We start from the raw sequence: 24978 nt of genomic DNA, 5'->3' as shown, positions 1-24978 counted from the left end.
CCCCTTTTAGAAAGTCCTGGGTAACCTAGATAATTGAACATTTAAGTGACCCTACTCTTCCATTCCCTCACCCTAATTTCAGCTTTCATGTTTTAAATTTGCCAAAAAGAGCAAACCTGTGAAGAAACCCTAGGCTCCCACCCTCAACTCCAATAAAGGCAGATGCCCAGGACCACGCTTTGTCTCTACCTATGACCTCATAGTGTGGCCATCAGGCCTGCTGTGTACCCTCCAGGATCTGTGAATAATAAACCTTGTTTTTTCAACATTCCTTGATGGTTGTTGCTGAGGTGTGTCTTGCAATGACAATAAGAACCACAAGGGCCAGCCCAGCCGCAAGGTTGGTTCAGGTTTGGAAAACATCTGTAGGTGTTCATCACAAGTAGTATGGGCCCAGGTGAGTGCCTCAGGCATCCTAGTGAGCAGCATCACTGTCAATAGGCTGAAACTGACACAAAACAATTCTCCAAACCGAGTCTACATCTGTGTCTAAATCATCTATACCTTTAGCTGACCACTGCACCCGCACACACGCTCGCATGCAAATATCCTAACCTCTCAAGGAAGCGTGAACAGAAATCATTTTTTTCCATTATTTCATTGTGTAGATGAGGGAACTTAAGAAAACTGAGGTTCTTGAAATTGAGACAGTTTAGAGCTTGGATTACATCTCTATTCTCCTGATGCTCAAGTTCAATACGCTTTATGACCTTTTCAAACATTCCTCGTCTTTGTCTTGTACCAGAGCATTTCTAGAGAACACGTCCAATTTTCTATACTTCCTTACACCTCTAGAGCCTGTAGCATGGTATTAAGTGATATCTCCTGAATCACATTAAACTGTATTATATAGAGCATTTCAAATAACTGTCTCTCCTGTAATTAAAATGGAAAACATCCTGTTCTTTACAATCTTTGAGAAAGGTTGTCAAATTACAACAAATATTATCAACTTATATCAAAATGGACAGCATATTAGGGGAGATTTTTCTCTCATTTCCTACAAGCAAATTATCAGGTCATTTTTGCAAATGTTTTAAACAGGTATAATTTTAGACATGTTTGCAAGTAATCAATCCATTGTAGTCCTTAATTTTACAATATCTCCAGAAACTACGAGTCCAAAACAGGAAAATAGGAAATAATTGAAATCAATAAGAAGGCTTCTGGACATGCAAAGTAATTAGTAAAATACAAGGGTTTTAATTAAAGCTATTGGCTTTTACAAAGGCTGGCTGCTATCCTGATTGATCGAGCCTGCTGGTTCAGCTCTTTCTCTTTCCCATTAGCTCCCAGTTGCTTTTCTCTGCTCTAACTGGATATTTACCACATCACTAACTTCTTTTTAAGTATTTGTTCCACAAAGATTGTAAAATACAATTACACTTTAGACAAATTGTATGTGCATGCATGTATGTGAGGGTAATTAGTTTATTGCATTCCTAATTTATCATTTTGGATACAGGAAGCTTTTGGAAATTTCATGGAAAAATGTACAATTTAGTTTTGAGTTGCTACATTTTCTTGCTTAAATTTTGAGGAAGAAAACTACATAATTATTTTGCTAGATTTTAATACTCACTTCAAAGAAGTTCCAGATACATTTAAGATTGAATACAAGGATATATAAAGGACATATATACATATATATATATATAGAATAATATATATATATGTTTCTAAAGCTTGCCTTAGAAGTGAATAGAACCCATAAGCCAGTCTGAAGTATTTTTTTCTATTATGAAACTGAAAGTTTTAAATATATTGTCACTAGTGAAAGTAATTTTCTTTGTGCACAAGCATAATAAATTACTAAGGAAAAATGCTAAATAATTTCTAAATTTTCCTAGCATGTTCTATAATGTCTGTATAGAAACAATGAACAACATAAAGTGTTGTTTGGAACAAGGTTTTACTTTGCCAATATAGTAATACCTCCCATTCACAATTATCTACAACAGAACAAATACACTGCTTGCATTCATTTCAATGCTACTCTATTTTCAATTAGAAAAAGATTTTGAGGGTCCAGCCCAGTGGAGCAGCTGTCAAGTGCACACGTTCTGCTTTGGTGGCCCAGGGTTCACTGGTTCAGATCCCAGGTGCGGACATGGCACCGCTTGGCAAGCCATGCCATGGCAGGCATCCCACGTATAAAGTAGAGGAAGATAGGCATGGATGTTAGCTCAGGGCCAGTCTTCCTCGGCAAAAAGAGGAGCGTGGGTGGCAGATGTTAGTTCAGGGCTAATCTTCCTCAAAATAAAAAAAAGATTTTGAGATAATCCAGCCAGGGAGAATGCTGTAGAAGGAATGGGTGGATTCCACCTGAAGTTTTCCTTTGGTTAAAACAATGCCTCAGTTTTAAGCAATTTAATGGACATTTCAGGGCCAGAAACGTATCTGTTCACTACAATAGTTGAAACGGGCATTTTCTCATTAATTTTTGTGGGGTGATATTTGGTTTAGGAGACAATTTTTTAACCTATAGCACTTACACTTCTCAAACAGTTTCTAAACAAGAGACGTTACTTGTAAAGCAACATAGAAGCCTAGAGTATGTTGAACAGTAATCAGCAGAGAAACTTTCAGTTATATAACCAGTAGTTGAAGACAATTCTAACGAGTTTAATGCGAAATGCGTGCAAAGGTGGGGGGAAGCAAACTGTAATATTTGGATAAATGCCTCCTTCCCCCTGACACACACGCTCAAAACACGGTGCCTCGCTGCAGCGACACCAGGTGGAGGAGGACAAAAGGCATGTGTGAGACCAACCCACGCCCGCCTGGTAACAGGAGGTGGAGAGAGCCGGCCTGATATAGTGCTCAAAGATAAAAAAGGACGTGCAGCATCTATTTTAAATGAGATAAGTGTGCTTCATATACCTCACAGGGACAGAGATAACTTTGTTCCTTTAATCACTATTATTTACTTCTTAAAGCTTAGTCTCTCTCACACCTAAACCTGTGGAGCTCAGCTCATAGGACCCAGTTCTTATGAACAGAGAGAGTTGTCATTCTCACCAGTAAGCCTGCTAAATAATACTTCTATAAGCTTCAGACTTCACATAGCAGATAAGTTTGTCTCCCCTGACATGACTACATTAATCCACTGAATCAATTTTCTTAAGCTGTGCTGTGGAGCAATGTGGCCACGATTTAACTGAGCTTAAAAGGACTTTCAAGTCTGAGTCACTGCTCCACAAGTAATGCAGCTCTCAGTAACCCATCGCAAGTTCTGTTTGGACCTTTTGTGACTATGTGAGAAATATTCTTGTTAGGTTTATGGGGTCATGATGCTCTAACATCAAAAAGGATTTAAGGAAAATGAATTCAACTTACTTTAGAAGGTTAAACTTATAAGTAAAACACTTAGAATGGCACACTTAGCTAGAATTCTACAGGCACAATTTATTTACTTTAATATTTATAAAATTGCTTCGGCTTATCTAAGTTTTTTCTTTTTAGGAATTTGTTTAGAAAAATGTTTTACATTTTCTAAAAATGTTTAAAAAATATTGCTGGTTCTGTAGTTTCCAGTCTGAATATTATTAAATGCTCTAAAGAACAATGACACACAAATTATTCAACATGCAATCATAGCTAACAGTAGCAGCCAAACTAGTTAACAAAAGAAGTCACAAAATATTACTAAATTCTGGCCAAAATTTACAAAATTTTGCTAAAATTTCTATAGGTAAGCATAGTGAGCTGCTGTCCATTGTAAGCTGTCAGTTTATTAACACTCTCCTTCCATTTCATAAATCTACTAAAAACAAAACCAAGAATCTCTTCCTCATTTCTTCTTTGTGAAACCTCTGGCCCCTGCAGAGGTCCCTTCAAGCTTCCATTGCTGTGACCAGCATTTTTGTGTCCCCATTTCTCTGTTCAAAGGTATGTTCACTCTGATCACCACTCTGCCTCATTTCACCCTAACAAGATTGTCATTATCCTGGATTTGTTCCCCCAGAGCCTGCATCATTTGTCTTTACTGTGACTTCTCTCCATTTAGTGACACAGAGGATAGCTCCTGTCGCAATTGCTGTTTTTGGAGGAGACACCTATGGGAAGATGTCTACACTGATATGGTTTGATGAATGAAACATATTCTTCAGTTTCCTTAGCTGAGATGTGAGGCTTTTAAGTACTTTTACCACCTTTCTTCTTTAATGTACAGAAAGCCTCAAAGAATAATTATCCATAAAAAATAAGGAAATATTTGTCAAATCGTAAAGTTGAGTACCTCTGGAGAAGACCTCACTGAAGTGAATTTACTTCAGTCATGGGGAAAGAAACCATTTGTAAATGATATAAGACTTTCAGATCCTAAAATATACTTTTATATGGTCAGTCAACAAAAGCAGAATATTATCAAAAACTTGGATAGTCCATATATTCCGGGGTGTTTTTTTTTTTTTTTTTGGTGAGGAAGACTGGCCCTGAGCTAACATCTGTTGCTAATCTTCCTTTTCGTATGTAGGTCATCACCACAGCACGGCTTGATGAGCGGTATGTAGGTCTGTGCCCAGGATCCAAACCCATGAACCCCTGGCTGCTGAAGCAGAGTGCATGAACTTAACCACTATGCCACTGGGTCAGCCCCCTGTATTCTGATTTTTAAAAAGTTAGGTCAGAGTTTAGAGATAAGTGGGTCTCAAGTGAGCCTGAGGGTACATAATATATTTTAACTAATAGAGGGGCCGTCAGAAATCTAAAGGAAGCCTGGAAAATTTTATATTTTTAAAAACATTTTGATCATGTATGTTACATCTCTATGGAATCTCGGGAGGTCTAATATCGCTACAGAATCTCTCACGAGGTCTAATGCTCAAGAAACATGTGACCATGTTTCGATAATTCAGATCTTACAGTAAGCATGTCTTTGAGTACATCCAAAACACGCTTTGCCTCAGGATGTTGGGCTCTTTAAATGTGGAAAGTAATTTATCTTTCAAGTAGCTCAAACAAGGAGAGAGAACAGGAGCCAATGTCAAGGGCAAGTAGCAGGCTGGCCCGGTGGTGCAGCGGTTAAGTGTGCACATTCTGATTCGGCGGCCCAAGGTTCGTCAGTTTGGATCCTGGGTGCTGACGTGGCACCAGTTGGCAAGCCATGCTGTGGCAGGTGTCCCACAAATGAAGTTGAGAAAGATGGGCACAGATGTTAGCTCAGGGCCAGTCTTCCTCAGTAAAAAGAGGAGGATTGGCAGCAGTTAGCTCAGAGCTAACCTTTCTTAAAAAAAAAAAAAAGGGCAAGTAGCCTCCACTCCACTCCAGGGCTTCTGCTTTTTTATTCCCCAGCCATGATATTGAAGCTAGGCACTGACAGTTACGGTAAATATTCAATAAGACTACTTTCCACCTTGTTAGGAAAAGAAGCTAATCTTACCAATTTGTTGTTTTCCTGTTTAACCTGAGGGGTAACTCAATGGTCACAAGGATTTATGAGCTTGTTTTACAGAAGAGAGAAAATGCCTTCACAGAAGTTACAATCACCAGATAACCAGCCCTCAGCTGCAGTGGATGCCTGGAAGTCCGATCACCCAGGGGCTTACCTGGAGTGAAAGAAACACGATTTCCCCTTTGTTTCTCTGAAACTCCTCCTGCCACACTGTTTAGCTCTACGAAAGCCCCTGCTTTCTACTCTTATTAAGGCAGCTTTGAGAGAACCTGTGCTCCCACCTTCTCCTTTTGGCTAATTAGAATAAACCTTTCTCCAACTGTAAGCACTGATGTCTCAGTGCTTACTGCAGACAGGCACATGGACTTGAGAGTAAGAGGCTCCGTATCCATACAAGTAGCCTCCACAAGGTGGAACTGGCCTATGGGAGTTTCACCTCCACAGCCATTCAATCAGATTGAAGATGGATTAAGTTTTCTAACAGTATCTCCTTTAGTTTATTAAAATATTAGCTATTATTTTTTAGGTCATTAGGATATGCCAAAAAATATTTATGTATTTCAACTACATTATTGTATTGAATTTGATTCGCAAACAACAACTCTTTGAGGTAACTCTCCATTTTATAGACATGGTAACCGAGATTTAGAAAGAGTAAGTCACGTTCCCATGATAGAAAGTGGAGACAACTGGGATGTGTATCAACTGGCTGATTTCAAATCCACTGCCCTTGCCCGCTAAGCTGTGCTACACAAGATTACACACAGGAAACAGGGTCACTTTTAGATTCAGGGCACTTAGGTTGAAATCCCAAGCATTAGCTGTATAAATTTAACAACTCTCTTAATCACATCCTCACCTTTCATTTCCCCAGTTATAAACTGAGGTAAATGATAACTGTCCTCTTTAACTCACAGGAATATGGTGGAAATAAATTTTAAAATGGAAATCTTTTATAAACTATAAAGATCCATGCAAACGAGTACTATTTTAAAATCTGTACTTGCACATGGGAGACACACATAAATATTTGTCAAATTTAAATCTGATCGACTCTCTGGAGTCATCACAGGACCATTATGCCATGTCTAGGTGATTACAGTAAGCTTAATTTCTCTGCTGAAAAATTAGGCGAATTAAATGACTTATGGCTGATGATTTGATGCGTGACCTACGGCTTGATGATTTTCTCAGTCAAGACTCCCTCCCACTCCCATTTGGTGGCAAGTAACAAAACTCATTTAAATGAACTAGAACATTGTGTTCCTTAAGCATCTAAGGATAGACGTGCAGCTGGACCTCATGAAGGCCAGAGAACCAGGAGGTAAACAGTGTCAAAAACTGTTACTGTTATTCTTTCTCTCTTTCCGGATCTTATTTACCTTTGCATGACTAATTTATCCTTCTGCATCACGAAGGACTGGTTATCTCTACTTCTTATTAACACACATGGTTCAAAAAGGAAAACTTCAGCCCGGTTTAGTATCTCTTCAAGTTCAAGTTTCTAAGGTAGTGTAAGCAGCATTTCTAGATCCCAAGTCCAAATTCTCTCGGGGAGAATCTGATTGGCCCAGCCTGGGTCAACATTTACTCCTCTTACAGGCTTTCTCAGCCTTCAATGTCGTTCACATTTTGTGCTGAATAATTTTTCTTTGTTTGGCTGGGGGTGGGGTGAGGCTGTTCTGTGTGTTGTAGGATGTTTAGCACCATCCCTTGCCCCTGTGTGCTAGATCCCAAGAGATGCTCCCCCTACCGCTTCCCCCTCCCAGTTTGTGACAACCAGAAATGTTCATACATTATCAAATGTCCCCTTGGGGCAAAAATCACCCCTGGTTGCGGGATACCGCCCTGTGACCAAGGGTAGAGCGTCCCCAGAACAGACGTGGCTTCAGTGACTCGCCCTCCAGAAGGGGTGCTTCCCAAAGACAGCTGCCTGCTTGGCAATTATCTCCAAAGTTGTTTACTATATGAATAAGAAATATTGGTAGAAATTATGTCTTTTTACTAACTTTTGTAAATTTTTACTAGTGTAACGAAATCTATTAACATAAATTAAAAGTTTCAGAATTTTGAGCACCGTATGTATTGATGGAAAATTTAGTTTTCAAAGTTGGAGAAAACCATACATGGTGCTTTCCCATTTTACCTTAATACAGTGATTTCCATGATTTGGGCTCATACACCCGCCATCAGTTAGAGAATGATCATTCGGCATTAAAAAAAAAAAATGAAAGAAAGAAAAAAAGAATCATTTAACTATACTACTACATTTTGCATTTTACAAAAATACACATAAAATGAGATAAGGATGGAATTAATTAACGTAATTTTATTTGATTTTATTTATCACTAGTATTATTAAAAGTACCATATGGGAATTCAGGTCCAGAAAAGATGGCATAGACCTGTTTCTCCCTGCCCTTCTTTGCTAAGAGTAGGGATATCATGGAAATACCGCAAAATGCAATAATGCAAAGGAGAACTTTCAAAAGTGTCAAGGCAAAGGCAAAGTAGTTCCGGACCCACAACTGGAGGAGTGACACAGTAGTAGGCATCTTATGTCCCCCTACCCAACAGATGAAAGGAACCCAAACCAGCATTTCCTAAATGTAAACTAGCAACAGAAAGCAGCCCAGGTAGGCTCGTCATCCCCCAAATCTAACACGTGTCCCTCTTCAACACTAGCTAAGCCTTTGAGCCCCTCTCCCACCAGGAGACCAGCGTTGGTGAGTGGACACACCAGAGGGGCTCAGCACAACAAGCAGCCCAGCCCCAAAGGCTCTGACCACTCTGTAAAATAACTAAGTAAGTAGGTGAGGGAGTAAAAATTCATATTTAAGTTTGAGAACCCAGAAGTTCTTTGCCATGAGAGGACCAGCGGACCTCTGCGCAGGTTAACAATTTCTGTGGTGACTTGCCACTCCACCACAAAGTATTAAAGCCATTCTTTCATATTTTACTTTTATATTCAACTTTGTGCAAATGGCCACATCAACATTATCCCACCGTTGTGTGCAGCTTGGTTTCAACTTCCTTGCTATTAAAACATTGTCTACAAATCTTATAGCTGATGTATTTCACGCAGTAATCTAGTCTTACTTTAGAATCTTGCTTAAAATTCTTATCAAAACATTGCTGTCATAAAACATTATTTCTATTAAATAGATTAATTTAAGTCTACACTGAGATACTATGTTTCATCTAACCCTTTGACAAAAACCAAAATTTTGACAATACACTGCTTTGCCCAGAGAATATGGAAACGGACACTCACATACATTGCTCCTGGCAGAGGAAACTCTTACAATCTCAACAGAGAACAAGATGTTCATGGTAGTGATCTCTATCCAGCTGCACACACACATCCTTGACCCTGCAAATACTGCTTCTAGAAATTAAAACTACCAATAAATTCACGCACTTACGCATAGAGTAAAAAAAGTCAAGGTGCATCAATGCATGCAAAGAATACTAACATTTGAGTGAAAAACGGACAGGGACATATACATATTTCCTAGTGTATGCATAAATTGTCTCTGGAAGAATACACAAAAGTAGCAAGTAACGTTTGTTGCCTGTGGGTGGCTGAAGGACAAAGGTGGAACAAAAGTGGGAAGAAATATTGACTTTATATTCTATGAATGTTGAACATGAGAATGTCCATAAATTTAAACAATAAATTTAAGAAATCATTTGTTATTGAGAATACATCTTTTTCTACACCTTTTTTCTCTGGTGGCTCACGATAATTACTTTTTTATTTCTTTATTGGAACAGAATCTAACAAATATCATGAACTGAGGCAAATTAGAAATATCTAAATTTTCATCAAAAAGTACAAGTTTCCAAATACCTAATATTTGTATGTTCAGATTTTTAATATTTTCTATACGTTTTCTATGCTAACAAAAGGAATACATTTCAAATAGCCACCATACTGTTTTCCACATATTTCAGCTGTTATTGCAGCAGAAAGAGAAGTCTTTACCATTTATGTGGAACATTTTGTTTTCCTTTTTAAAAAAAACATTTATCCTTGAGATTAACGAAAGTTCAGTGCTGATTTAAGTATCATATGACTACAAGAATTTTGAAAAAATGAGATATTTGTCTTTATATTCAGTATACTTTGTTTTTAAATGTCTTAGCTATGATGATAGCTCATACTTTAATGACTAATACAAGAAACAATATACACTGAGGGGTAGATACATTGTTATTTAGCAGTGAATCTATATCCATAATTCACATAGTTTATATCTCTGTACCTAGAACAGAATGGGTACATAGTGCCTTTTCCTCCCTCTTTTTCTAAGGAATGAGTGGTTGTCTAAGTATTTGGGAAAAGTAATGAGATATTCAGTTAACCTGAAATTGAGTTATTACCATTTTGTATACATTTGGATTTCCTGCTTCCTCTGATGTACAGACTTTCACTTCATAGTTAATATCACCACATCCATGTTGTTATCATTAACAAGAAACCAGAAAGAAATATAAGAAGCAATTATATATTATGTTTCACATGAAAGCAATGAAATTAACCAGTTTACTTGGATAGAAGCAAATCTACCAGGAGGCAAAAGGTCATTTTCGTGTTTCTGATGAGCAGAGTGTGAAAAGCACCAACTATTAGAATAATTTGACCATTTCATGCCTACGCTTTCTCCCTGTTGAACACTTACAAGTCTGGCAATGATTCTCTGTGGGTCCCCAGCATCGGCCACTACAGGACTTATGGCAACGTCCACCTGTAGAACAGGAAAAAGCACATGCGCATTACAATCTCTCACTCTTTGACTAGGAATAACTACTGAAAGGAAATATCCCTGCTCCTTTATGAGGATTTTTATGTCCTACTAGAGTTGAAACACAGCTCATAAAATGCCCCCTTAAGTAGCAAAATCTGAATGTCAAATACATGTGAAGCTAAAATATAACCTCTTGATATTCAAAATCCTACCACCATTTTATAAGAAAAGGAAATAAATGAATTGGTGGATTTTCCCAGATAGTCTGAAGTAAATATTTACATGAAGTTTCACTTTGACAATTGAACATTTTTATTCTCTTGATCTATTGTACTTGATATAATTTCAAAAGTTCATGGTTTACTAATACCAACAGATATTAAGGATTAAGTCAATAGTTAAGAAGTTGAAGTCTATGAAAACAAGAATATATTCTTACAGACACGTGGCGTGCCATCAGAACAGAAAGTTACATACATAATTTTGATTATCATTTGTTGCAGAAGGTCATTGAGAGGATGTGACCACCGGCTGACCTGTGAGCTAGACCCAGGCGCCACCCATCCTCACCCCACCCTCACCCCACCCTCACCCCATCGCAGTCTTTGGAATGTGCATCCTACGTACTACTCCGATACTAGCAGCTGTTTCAAGCATTCAGCCTTGGGAGAGTAAGGTGTTGCTGAGACCATCTGGACTGAACACCTAAGTGAATACAGTTAAGGCCTCTATAAAAACTTAAGATTCTGGCCAGTGGATGAGGAAATCTAGTGGTCTTACAGTGCCCCAAACAAGTCTCAAATTCCCTTGCTTATTAAACCTGCCATGTAGCAATCTGGAATGGTCTGCCTGTTTCTTTGGTCTCTCCTTGAACAGGGGCCAATTTGTGAACTAACGTCTCTATATAAGAATTTCAAACTTGTAAAATGTCTAAAGTTTTTAGAAAGCTTAATTTCTGTTATTTGATATCTTCTTCTAACATATTTATTGATACTACTTTCATTTTCAAATATTAGCCTTTATTTCCTGTAGTGACATTTGCTTCTTAAGGACTATGCTACTATGAGTATTTGCCTCAGCAAATATGGTTGTCCTACAGAGAAATTCCCATAAGGACTCGACAAAAAACATTAGCTAGAAGAAACTGTACAAATGACTTTCTTCGAAGTTTGCTTCTGAATTTCATAGGTTTACTCTAAATTCCATACAAGGGTATGGAATGGGCTTATTTTTAGAATGAAAAGTAGACATGAAAATCAATGAAAGACTAAGGCTTTTTTATAACATATTTATTAAACCTTCTCTGTTAATTTTATAGTATTAATTGTGAAGGGGAAAATGCCTATTCAAGATGTTTATTTTAACAAAGTTAACTATACTATAAAAATTATGGAATAAGGTTAATTCAAATGTTTCCACCTGTCCTTGACCCACAGTTTTTAACTTTTCAAGTTGGAAGACCTTACAACTTGGGCAACTTTCCCCCCCTCTCTCCTTCTGAGACTGCCCAAGTGAGCGTAGAAATGCCTTCCCAGTTAAGGAACAGATCACACTTTCTCAGGCTGAACCTCAGTCCATCCCAATGGTCTGGCCTTCTCCAAGTGAACAGGACTGTTTCCAAGTTAACATAACACTTAGGCTCAATTCCAGTCACCTTCTTAAAACTCTCAGGATCCTTGCCACAACAGAGTTTATTTAAAGCAATTCTGTTTGTGAAGCTCTGCTGCTGACATCACCAGCGTATAATATCCTGTCACTCTGCCATCTGTTTATTTAGATCCAAACCATTATAAGTACATAATGCAAGCTCATTCTAGCTGTCAGGAAAAGGACTCCATCTGGCCTGAACAATATAACTTTAATCAGAGATAATGATAATTATTATTAAAAACCTACTAGAGTTCTTTTGTACAAAGCTAATAAATCTAAATTGATTTATACCAGCGGAAATTAGAAAGGACTGTGAAACACAATGAGAAGCAGTGAAAACTTTTTTTTGAGTACAAACTTTTTATGAGAAAGTAGCCAATGTTAATGTGTTTCTTTAGATGTGTTAAAATCCTTTAAATCGACCCATTAAGTGGTCTGTTATTTGAAGATATCGGAAGCGGAGGATGATCTAACATTTAATCTCTGACTTCTCTAATTGTGTTTGGGGCTAATAAAATATTTAGCTTTATTCACTGTGGCCAGAGTACTATCTGTAGCTGGAAAAAAGCGAAAAATAGAACCTAGTAACGTTAGACATCTTAATACTCTCAATGTTCCCCTTTTCTCGGATTATATATTTTTTACCTTTTTATTCTTGCGGTGTCAGTTTACCACCCCAAGACCTACTCCAAGATCCAACATAGAAAGGAATGTTACCAGAAATTTTGAAGTTTGTTTATGGTTCTTGACAAAAGTATCATGGCAAGGTGCATCTAGGTGGGGACAAGTCATATAGAGTCCACACACACATAAAAAGTTTAAATAATTTAACTCTGTCTATATGCTGTTAGGAGATTTCGTTTGGGAGTTTCCATTTTTTCCTTCATATTTAAACAGAAATATCTATTACTGCTATAATAGGAAGCCACCAACAACGGCTTCTCTTCTGGGATTTTTCTCAGTCTTATATTCCTTCCACCCCTTTTGGAAACAAGAGGAAGTGATCACTTGGCTCACACGTGTCAGAATTCTATTACCCCCAGGGGTGCTGGAGGATGAGGAATGAATGTGCCTCCATAAGTGGTTTCTCCCTCTGCCCTGCTCTTCATTTCACTGGCTGGAGAGTTTGGACCCTTTTGGAATCTGCACTGGCAGGAAGTTTAGCCTTGGTCTTCAAAACTGCGTGATGAATGGGACTTGTGTTAACACTATTTTCACAGAGCTGTTGCAATTAAGTAAATGTCAAAATATCCGACCGAAATCTCTGACTGGAGATATTTCTGAATTAAAGAATTTGCCACACTTTCATGCCTTTTGCCTTGGTTTGATTCTGGTAGATAATAGCGTGATGTAGTTTTATGGACTATTTTGTTTACTATATTTTAAAATCTGTTTTGAGCTTTAGTTCCCAACATTTCTGCTGCACAAATGTGTGAAAAGATGAGAGGGTGGATATTTAGCTAGAATAGGAAAAAAATTTCTATAAAATTTTTCCTACCTTCCTTCTATCCATCTATCCATAAGCATTTCTTGAGCACCTTCTGCATCAGCATAATTGGAACTATGTTAAGTATTAGAGTTAAGCTGAAACAGACAGAGTTACTTACTACCCTAATAGAGTTTAGAATTAAGTAAGCATCATTTCGAAGGGAAAAGGTTTGACTACTCTGTGTCTAATGTTCTAATGTATGGGTTTAAGAAAAGAAGCCAATAAATCTGAGTTTTTCACAATCCCCTAGCTTAGGAAAGAAGAGCTGGATGAAGCCCGATTGAGTTGGAACATTTCCAATGTAATGCCTGGTGGCTCGGAAGTCTGCTACTTTCCTTAGTTGTTGATTTATCTGTGTGACATCTAAAATGAGATTAGCCTAGAGCATTTCAGTGGAGAGGATAAGTATGGCTTCAAAGGGTCTCTTGTTTGCCTGCTATCAGAAAGAGAAATACTTTAACCACAGCCCAGTATCTTATTGGGGACTTTCTGTCTGTCCTTTATTCTTAGCTATGCAGTACCTCAAGAGACCTGATTTCATTAGGAAGTGAAACTGCATATGTCACTAATATTTTAGTCTGAATTAGTTTTATATATTACTTCTCTAGTAATATGTTATTTAAATGAGGACTGCAAAAAGAATTAGCCAGATTCTAGCCTATATTCCAATCTCAATCTGCTACATGATTCTTTTCCATTGTTTATTGCAATAACACTTTTAAAGCAATGCCGTAAAATATGCCACTTCAAAATAAGAATCTGCCGTTTCCATTCAGCTTAGTGATAGCATAGTCATTTAAATTAATATCCCCACCTCCCATCATTCTGACCCAATCAAAGAGATGAAATATACTATGAAACAAAACTTTAAACAAACATTTCTGTTACTTTAGCAACATTTTAATCTTTTAAAATAAGTGCTGATAATTGCACATCGGCATTATTTTAATTCACAGGCAATCACTTCTGCTTTAACAGTGCATTATTCATCAGAGAAGTTAGCAAAGATGACTAAGTTCACCTTTTATGCTTGTCCAGCAGACGTTACTAAAAATGTAGCTTTTTCAATCTTTTTTAGGAACTAGAATCTCTGAGCCACTTTGATATTTTTAAGAGTCATAAATTCATGCTGGAATTTTTGCTTGTCTGTGGGACTGCCTGACAGCAGAGATGAGATTTAATATGTACCTCTGGACTGCTTTCTGCAAGTAATATGCCAGGACAGTTGAAGAGTTACAAAATACGAAGTCACTGGCCACCATAAAAGATTTTATCCTCAAACTGCCTCTAGCTAAAGGCAATGCAGTTACAGCCCTTTTAAACTATGGCAGTCTTGACCTCTTAAAACTACTTTTACTGGAGAAAGAGTAAGAGAATATCTTTTTCATGACCATATAACTCAAAAAAAAGGAAGAAGAACATTTATTGAAAGTCTATGCCAAAACGGTCCCTGTTCTTGGCCAGAGGATAAAAAGATGAATAAATCAGTGCCCTGCCCTCCACAAGCTTTCAGAAAACAGGCAGAAAAACAGGCAAATAAGTATGATAATCATAATATCGTCTAGAATATAGGTACGTATAAAGTGTAGAGGAAGGATTTGAAAAAGATTCTGCAGAGGGGTGGACATTTCAATTTGCTTTGAATGTCTAGTTTGTCCAGCAGAGAAGGGGAGGGAAGGAGAGTCCTAGTCTGAATGATTAACCTAAACAATGATACAAAGCATAGACGAGCACAACTCCTTGGAGCCATAAGGAACTGTTTAGGGTCCCTTGAGTAGTTTGCACAGGAATAGCAGCTAGACTGTGAGATCACAAAGTGTCTTGAAAGTCTTCTAAACAGGTTGGAGTTTACTCTGTGCAGGTGTCATGGAGTTGGTCAAGGGTTTGAGCATTGAAATGATGTGGTTTGACTTGCAGGGTAGAGGAGGGTTTCAGGTTATGGTTTCCAAAAGTTACTGTTGATGATTGGGTAGCTTGTGCAAAATGCTGTTTTCATAGTCTGAAGTGAGGTACAGGAATCCACATTTTTTAAAAACAATCCCAGGGATTCTGATGATGATGGTTCTAAGATGACAAAGCATGCATAAGAAACAATGGTTTGGTAAATAATTCCAAATTCTGTTAACATCACGGCCATATTTTGAGACAATACTTTAGATTTGATCAGATGCTTGGTAACCAAAACCACAGAATTAAACAGTGTAAAAACCTAGCAGTTTCTCTCATTTCCCCTGGTTTGCTCCTTGATTTGTGAATATATTTCCATCAAGTTGCATTATTTCCCCAGTAGTCCTAAAAAAATAGATAGCTTTTCTGAGATTTAAATTATTATAAACCACTAGTATATAGTAAAGTGACAATATGATTCCAGCAAATTATATACTAATAGGGTTTAATGATATTAGCATAATGTGGAATTGCTCTTTTTTCATCAGATGTTAATACTTCCCTTGTTCATGTCTGACAGTTCTCATTGTCATGTGTTTATTTATGCCCACGCTTTTGTTATGTAAATTGACTTCACATTTTCTTTCAGTCTCAACTCAATCTTCCTATCTTACCTCTGATTTGAAAGTTAATTACTGAATGAAAACATTAACTTTTATACATTTTGCTATTTACAAAATGATGGGCAAGTATTTCCACTAAGTAGGAAGACAAAGTTAAAAATTAAGACTATATATAGTTGGAATTTTTCATGTAGCAACACATTAAATCAGGATTAGTAGTTTAAAATGCTTTAAGTAATCACTGGATTGAAAAAGAAATAGGTAATGTCAATCTCATTAAACTTGGCTTTTCTACCAGCACAATCATGTTATTCAGTCAAGTAACCTATAGTCCAAGGATTTAGAGTAGCACAGATACTCATGTGATCAAGATTAATTTTGAATAGCATATGAAATATATCAGGTTTAGTCTGCAACCTTCTACCCACCCTTTCCTCAGGGGCTCAACTCCTGAATGCTAAACTCTGATGGCCGGAGCACACACTATCTGCCCTAGTACCACCTCAGACAGGATTACAGACAGATAGCTAATATACTCACCAGGAAACCTGGCACAAAGAATTGAGCAAAGCTTTGAAATATTGAACCCACTTACAATTTTCATTTTTCCTAAGGACTTCTGTAAACATAAATCAATCTAGAGGAGAAATGAAAGTGGCAGAAACTTCAGGTACAAATAGAAGACTGACAGGCTGGGGTGGGAAAAGCTACAATAGCGCGATTTTTCAAAACCTCCTAAATCACACATAGGGCAACCAGCTACTCTGTTAGCATGTTGAGTTTAGATCTGTTTCTACATACAGACTCAAGTAGAATGGCCAGATCTACATAAATTTCACAGTCAAAAGGAAATTTGATGGTAGTCTATTTAGAATTTAAAACTGTTGATTATCAATTACATCTGTAACTCATGTAGTCACACAAATGTCTGATAGGTTAAAAGTAATCAAAAAGTATATCCAATATATATATTATATATATCCAATATATAAAAGTAATCCAGTATATATTTAGCACAATACACATTGTGCTAAAATGAAATAAACATTACCAGATTAAAGGAATTATCTTTCTCATTGAATGGAAACATGTTATTGAATCGATACAATGAGTTCTGTGATATTGTTGTTCTGTATATTCTGCGCTGCTCCCAGCACACCTTCAAAATCCTTTAGGCTACTATAATCAATAGAGAAGGACTTCAAAGAGAAAAATTGTACAGGGGCCAAATGCTTTTTGAAAAAGTCATACTATCAATAACAGAAAATGACTCAAATTATAAGGAAAGATAGAATTTTTGCTTCTTCCAAATTGAGCAATTGGAAAGCATTAATTATCACTGTTTATAGCTGTTAGCACAGAGTGGCGTATAGGAATTCCACCTACTGTGGAACATAATTAGTCCCATCAATGTCAAATGCATTTCTAAACATATAAACTGTGGGTCTGAACAAATTGGAAAACTTACCAGCAGATTTAAAGAACTAATATTAAGATGTGCCTGATGTTTGAAATCAACAACAGTAATAAGGATAGGTAGATTTAAGAGCAGCTACAAAGAACCAGCCAGGGCCACCAAAAGCATCCAGGAGCATCCTTCAGAGTATAGTTTACCTAGATGGTACCCTCTTAGAAGTCTGCGGTACACAACTTGTTCAGCCTTATGTGGTGGTGGCCCTTCCAGGAACTTTCTAAGAATTTTTTATATATTAACTCATTAATTCTCACATAACCCTATAGGCTGACCGTTTCCAATATGTATATATCCTGCTCAGACCTTGTAGAGTGCAGGCTCATGCTTCCAACTGCTTACAAAACATCTCCACCTGCGTGATTAGCAGGCATTTAAATATTTAAACATCCAAAATTCAATCTCTGATTTTCCCACCCTACCAAAAAATTATCCCCATAAAGTCTCCTCCATCTCAGTCACTGGCAGCTTGATTCTTCCAGAAGCTCAAGTTAAAAAGTCTGGAGTTATTCTCAGCTCGTCCTTTTTCTCTTACAGCCCAGATCCAAAATCATTAGTGTATCCAGTTGACCCTAACTTCAAAATATATCTAGCATCCAATCATTTCCCACCCCTTGTACCACTCATTTTCTGTCATTTCTTGCTTGCATTAATGCAATAACCACCTAACTGGTGTCCTAGTTTCTACCCTGGCTCCTTTGCAGTCTCTCCTCAATATACTAGTAATTGTGATACTCTTAATCAGAGCAGGTCAAATGCCAATAACTTCCCATCTATCCCAAAGTAAAGGCCAAATGACCTTATAATGGTCTTCAAGGTCCTACAATATTTGGTCCTCTCCTCCAAGCCTCTATAACCTTACCTCCTCCCATTTTCCTCCTGGCTCACACCTCTCCCTCTCGTCTCCTGCTGTTCCTAGGACGTACAAGGCACACTCTCCAGTTAGTGCCCTTCTGGTTCCTCTCCCTGAACCTCTCTTTCTCTGAGAGCTTGTCGTCAAATGATTCGCATGCTTATTTGCTTTTCTTAGGTGCCACCCCTCAGTGAGGTCTTCTCTGAAACATCCTATTAAATATTCCAGATAGATTTGCTAAATTTTATTTCTAATACATGTTCAAATAAGAAATGTTATAAAATGAAGAATACATAGAAGAAAATAAAAATCATTCATGAATCTTGCAATTTATTGTTGGTCATATTTTTGAAGTATATATAGTGTTTTTAAATTAATATATTTTATCTAGTTTTGTGACCTGCTATTTTCACATGGTATATTCTATCCTAAACACTTTTAGGTGACATTAAATAAGTGTGATTTTTATTCTTTTGGTGGATTTACCTCCCATCACACAGACATATCATAATTCAATTAAACATTTTGCTTCATAGAATATTTTGCTGATATGTGTAGGAGAAAAATACATATATTTTAATGAAAATACACATTAAGAAATATCACTAATTTCTTGTCATATTTTTTAAGAAGATTTGTAGCTCATGGAGAGATGATTTGGATATCAGAAAGAACTTAACCGTGACTTTCTTTATATCTTTCTGGAAAACACTGATGGGATCTGGAACGGCTGTGTGGATTTGTACATGACTGGCACATGCATCAGAATATTTGATAAAAGGACTGATGTCCTGGCTGGCCTAGATAGATGTGTTGGTTCTAGCCGTGTGCCAAAGCCTCTGTACGTATTTATTATATTTGATCTTTTAGTCACTGAGTACGATAAAATAATTGAAATATGCTTATCATATTTGCAAATGACACAAATCTGGAAGGGGTAGTGATTGCTCATACAGAGGACAGCCGTTAAGTTTTTAAAAAAACTTGGTAGATGAAACGATGAGACAAAAGTAACAATATGAAATTTAATAAGATTGATGTAAATGTCTACATTTGCGGTTATAAATCAGTATTTCATGTACATATCAACAGATATACACACATGAACAGAGTTTATCTGGCATGAGACAGATCAGAATTTTAATTCCCACTCCGTTATTGGCTGTGTCATTCTTCAGTCAGATTAGTTAACTTCTCTAAGTCTGTTTTTTTAAAAATTTTTCATTTAAGTATTTATCTTATACATGGAAGTTCACACTGTGCTGTATAATCCAGTCTAGATATCATCGTCAACATCATCGACTTCACCACACCATCTACCATTTATTGAGCCCTTTCTACATTCCGACTAGTAGACAAGTGCTTTACGCACAGTATCTCTCTTAGTTTGCACAACATTATAACATAAGCACTATTATTTGTCCCATTTTATAGGTATGCAAACAGCATGTCCTTTAAGTGGAACTAGAGACTTGTCTCTTTCTGGCACATCAGCCCATTTTATACATGGCATATTTGCTCATCAAAAATTTTTGTTCTTGCAAATGTTTTTTCTTTCTAATTGGCATTTACTTTGATTCTATTACTTGCTGATTAAGGTTCAGTAGTTAATAAGGTTAAAATAAATGTCAAGTAAATATAAACACATCTTAGTAATTGGCATTTATAATTGTGATAGAAAATTATAGCTCACAGTACAGGGAAGAAAAAATATTTGAAAATATGTCCTATCGAGTACATAATCAATTTACAATATTGTCATTCACTGCTCCAAGTGTTCATATAAGTGCTGGTAAAATGCAGAAAACACATGCTTCGAAATCATTCTTATCTGCATTCAGTCTCCATTATTTATAATTGGGAGCTCGGGCAAGTAACTTTACCTAAGAGCTGACTTCCCTCATTAATAAAATATCGATGTTGATACTTCCTATTTCTGTTAGGGGTGATTAAGCGGAATAACATATGTAAAGTTCCTAGCATGAAATAAGCATCAGTGTTATTTCCCTTCTCCCTCCCTCATAACATTGTATATAAAAATATTAAAGCATAACAAAGAAAGACAAAGTGCTGGAGACAGTCAGCAGAGACGACATGGCAGACAAATCAAGTAATCTGGAGACGGAAGCTTTTATGCAGACAGAGTTGAAACCATCAGTAAGGTACCATAGTCAACCAATAGGAAAGGAGGAGGGTGTGACATCTTAGGAAGTTTGACAGGCTTGACAGACAGGAACAAGTGGTTTAAGAGGCCTCTGCATGCTTCAACAAAGTTTGAAAAGCCATAGTCTCAACAGGAATATTACTAATAACCCAAATACAGTGAAGTCTCACTCTGCTACTAGAATATCACATTCTTGTATATTTCAGCCTAGTGTACATGGAGGGAAGGAAAGAAGGCAGAGAATATTTCAAGGTATGCGTGAGAAAGGGAGAGAGAAATCCATGGCTAGAGCCATACTTTGGATTAGTGTAGAAGATTAGATGTCGTTGATACTGGGATCTCTGCCTATTCTGCGACCCTCATCTGTGAGATTGCCAGTTAGAGGTGCTAATGGATCGCTGAGGAAGCATAACCATCCACATGTTCAGTTTCCGAGTGGTGGCACACTCAAGAAGCATTGTTCAACAGCCAAAATTAAATCAATATAACTTTACTCCTCTCAAAGGGCATTGAATGAGATCCAAACATTGCCCATGGAAACAGTTCTAAATCCTTCTCAATTCTCACTTTTCTTGCACAACTTTCACTCTGAAGTCTCTCATTCACAACAACTGCATTCTCCAAGCTTTCTCTCTTGCTTTGTGCCTTCCACATCACAAAGTATTCACCCTTCTATCCTCCCCCATTGTATCATCATTGCTATGTCATTGATTGACTTAGCCATTCTCCTTAAATATTTTTTCTTCCATCCAGCTCTCTGGTTAAATAATTCTCTTCCCATTTTTCACTATGTATCCTAAGTGTGCATTGCAAAATTCTAGAAGACTTTGTGTGTGTGTGTGTGTGTGTGTGTGTGTGTGTGCGTGTGTGTGTGTGTGGGCGCGCGGGCATCTGGAGGTGTAAGGGACAGTTTGGTCCAGTGCATGGAAGAATCAAGCTGGCAGACACAGAATATTTGAGCAGGTAGGAAAGGAAGATCATAAATATTCCCACATTTGTCATTTTTAATCTGTCACAGTAGTCATTACTTGAGAATTGATATACTGGTTCTATTTCACCATGAGCATAAAGAAGGTCCCACCATCTGTCTGTGGCATGGTCTCCTTGAGTACCCTCTGTTGTTATCTGGCTTCCACTTGACAGCTCCAAAAATAGATCTATCTCCTCAATGAATTAATGAAAAATGGATATTATCAAGGGAAAACTGAAATGATTGGAAGTATTGCAAGCTCCTTAAGGGAAGGAACCATTTCTTCTCCACAGTTCCTAAAACTACTCAAAACACAGTAGGCTTTCCAGACTGAATACTCCAACCTTTCCTTTACTAAGAGGCCAGTGTCTTCTTCACACTATAATGCTAACCCAGCTTCTTGACCCTGAGTAAATTTTGAAAGATCTTTTCATGTCTGTGGTTTGGGATGTTATAATCATGGCTGGGGCCATTAATCTTGTAGCCTCCCTTTTTCATAATATCTGAGATTGAGACTGAGTTTCTGTTACAGATTGCTAGCCTATAGCAGTCAGTTGGAGAGATGAGATATCACTGAGACAGATAACAAAGAAAAATGGGTAATAAATTGGAAAAGATTAGGAGCTCCATGGCACTATGTTAAACAAAATCTTCTGAGCCAGAAGTCTCACCTTGTGTTCCACCATTCTTTCATTTGCCAAAGGGACTCAGCTGATTTTATACATCTATATATTTTTCCCCAAGTCCTCACATTTAAAATAAAAACAACGACATTAGGCACATTTCTAAAATGTCACTGTAAGCCTAAGGAATGAAAATTTGATTTTAAAATTGATGGAGGTTATAAGAAAGTGACCCAAAAGGCATTACAGTAAGTAATAAGCCTAAAATGTCTTCGTGTAAAATGTTTTCATTAATTTGCCTTTGAAGTTCACACACAAAAATTGAAATTCAAGAATAATGGACTCATAATACATTTTTAAAATAGGATTCCATCAACAAGATATTTCAATGGAGTTTCTTGTTGATGTACTACTAGACAGGTCTGGAAGGTGAGTTATTATTTACAGAAAAAAAAGATAAATAATTTGTAAGCCACTGAATATCCATCTATCGTATTCCACTGCAAAATGATTTCAGCCTAAATATCAACCCCACTATCTATCATTCTGCCTCAGCTCCCTGTTTTCTAAAATATAGTGTTGGTTTTGTAACCATCTGAAATACAAAACCTCCAGATGGAATCCAAGTCCTTCTCAGGTAGTATAGTAAGGAGTTAGTCATAGCGTAGATGGAATGCAATTGTGTCATGTAGCAGTCACTATTCTAGGTGATGTATTTCTCATGACAATCTTAGGAGGAAAGTACTACTCCAGATGAGGAAGCTGAGGCCAGACAAGTTTAGTAAGTTGCCCAAGACCACACAGTAACTGATAGTCCTGAGACAGGCTGGAGGTTGGAGCTTAGAAATATCAGTTCCTGATTCCATGTTATTAACCAATATAACCAAGGGTCTAATTTATGTTAACAGAATACAAGGATAGAACAGTCATGTGGGAGAAAGGACAACAGCATACACATAGGAAGACAAACTTTATGTAACAATAAGACTTGATTTCTGATAGGGTTAGTGCAAATATTGAGGAAGTTCAATGGATTTTTAGGAGGTCAAGAAATCATTAGGCAAGGATGTAGAATGCCATGATTAACACAGACACTTATTCAAAGTAACCTAGGGAATGACTTGCATGGAGTTAAAAAAGATGACTTTGGGTCACTTGCCAAAATCTTTGATGTAAGTGGGGAATGAGCAGTATTTAGCAAATGACCTCAATGGGCAGGCTGGAGGGTGCTATAGGTAGATGTCAAGAGCATTAAAAAAGGTGTATTTCCAAATCGATAAGGAGATAAGGAAATGGAAAGATATTGCATGCACATGGATTGGAAGAATAAACATAGTTAAAATGTCCATACTAGCTAAAGCAATCTACAGATTCAATGCATTCTCAATCAGAATTCCAATGACATTCTTCACAGAAATAGAACAAAGAATCTGAAAATTCATATGGGGCAACAAAAGACCCCGAATAGCCAAAGCAACCCTGAGAAACAAGAACAAAACTGGAGGCATTACAATCCTCAACTTCAAAATATGCTACAAAGTTATAGTAATCAAAACAGCATGGTACTGGCACAAAAACAGACACACAGATCAACGAAACAGAATTGAAAGCCCAGAAATAAAACCACACATCTACAGACAGCTAATCTTAGACAAAGGAGCCTAGAAGGTATAATGGAGAAAGGAAAGTCTCCTCAATAAATGGTGCTGGGAAAACTGGACAGCCACATGCAAAAGAATGAAAGTAGACCATTATCTTTCTCCATACACAAAAGTAGACTCAAAATGGACCAAAGACTTGAAAGTAAGACCTGAAACCATAAAACTTTTAGAAGAAATTATAGGCAGTACACTCTTTGACATCAGTCTTAAAAAGATCTTTTTGAATACCATGTCTACTCGGACAAGGAGAACAAAAGGAAAAATAAACAAGTGGGACTTCATCAGACTAAAGAGCTCCTGGAAGGCAAAGTGATCAAAATGAAAAGACAACCTACCAACTGGAAAAAAATATTGGCAAATCCTATATCCAACAGGGGCTTAATCTCCATAATAGATAAAGAAGTCACACAAGTGAACTGTAAAAAAATAAAAAGCCCAATCAAAAAGTGGGCAGAAGATATGAACAGACATTTTTCCAAAGACGACGTACAGATGGCCAATGGGCACATGAAAAGATGCTCAAAATCACTAATCATCAGGTAAATGCAAATCAAAACTACACTTAGATATCACGTTAAGCCCATTAGAATGGCTATAATCACCAAGACAAAAAGAAACAAATGTTGGAGAGGTTGTGGAGAAAAGGGAACTCTCACACACTGCTGGTGGGAATGCCAATTGGTGCAGCCACTATGGAAAACAGTATGGCGATTTCTCAAAAAATTAAAAATAGAAATGCCATATGACCCACCTATCCCATTACTGGGTATTTATCCAAAGAACTTGAACTCAACAATACAAAGAGACTTATGCACCCTTATGTTCATTGCAGCACTATTCACAATAGCCAAGATGTGGAAGCAACCCAAGTGCCCATCCACTGATAACTGGATAAAGAAGATGTGGTGTATATACATACAATAGAATACTACTCAGCCATAGAAAAAGACAAAATCATCCCATTTGCAACAACATGGATGGACCTCGAGGGTATTATGCTAAGCAAAATACGCCAGACAGAGAAAGACAAACACACGCATGTGGAAGATAAACAAACACATAGACAAAGAGAACAGTTTAGTGGTTACTAGTGGGAAGAGCGTTGGTGGGTGAGCACAAGCAGTGAAGGGGCACATTTATACAGTGACAGACAAATAACAATGTACAACTGAAATTTCACCAATGTTATAAACTATTATGACCTCAAAAAAAAGCAAGCTGTCTTTTAACACCCCACTCTCCATCCCCACAAAATTTTAACTGTATTTGCTTATAACTGATCATGGAAGGCTAAAAAGAAGGCTGACCACAATTCCCAGTTTCAGGCTAGGATACAGGATAAGTGATGTATTTATGGGAAGAGCAGATCTCAATTATAAACACCAAAAACAATAACTAACATTTATTGCGCACTTGCTACATGGCAGGCACTGTTTTAAAC

The 24978-nt window shown here is 37.2% G+C and overlaps 1 protein-coding gene across 8 annotated transcripts in view; it reads right to left on the bottom strand.

The window, feature by feature from the left end:
* Nucleotides 1-24978, bottom strand: part of ERBB4 (erb-b2 receptor tyrosine kinase 4) — a 1100930-nt gene that overhangs the window by 336657 nt on the left and 739295 nt on the right. For all 8 annotated transcript variants that reach the window (XM_070489795.1, XM_070489798.1, XM_014851360.3 and 5 more), the window contains one exon: nt 10081-10146. In XM_070489795.1, the coding sequence (XP_070345896.1) occupies nt 10081-10146 (66 nt within the window). The remainder of the gene's footprint in view (nt 1-10080; nt 10147-24978) is intronic.

The sequence above is a fragment of the Equus asinus genome, chromosome 19, assembly GCF_041296235.1.
Source record: "Equus asinus isolate D_3611 breed Donkey chromosome 19, EquAss-T2T_v2, whole genome shotgun sequence".
NCBI classification, from domain to species: domain Eukaryota; kingdom Metazoa; phylum Chordata; class Mammalia; order Perissodactyla; family Equidae; genus Equus; species Equus asinus.
This window is presented reverse-complemented; position numbering and strand designations above follow the sequence as displayed.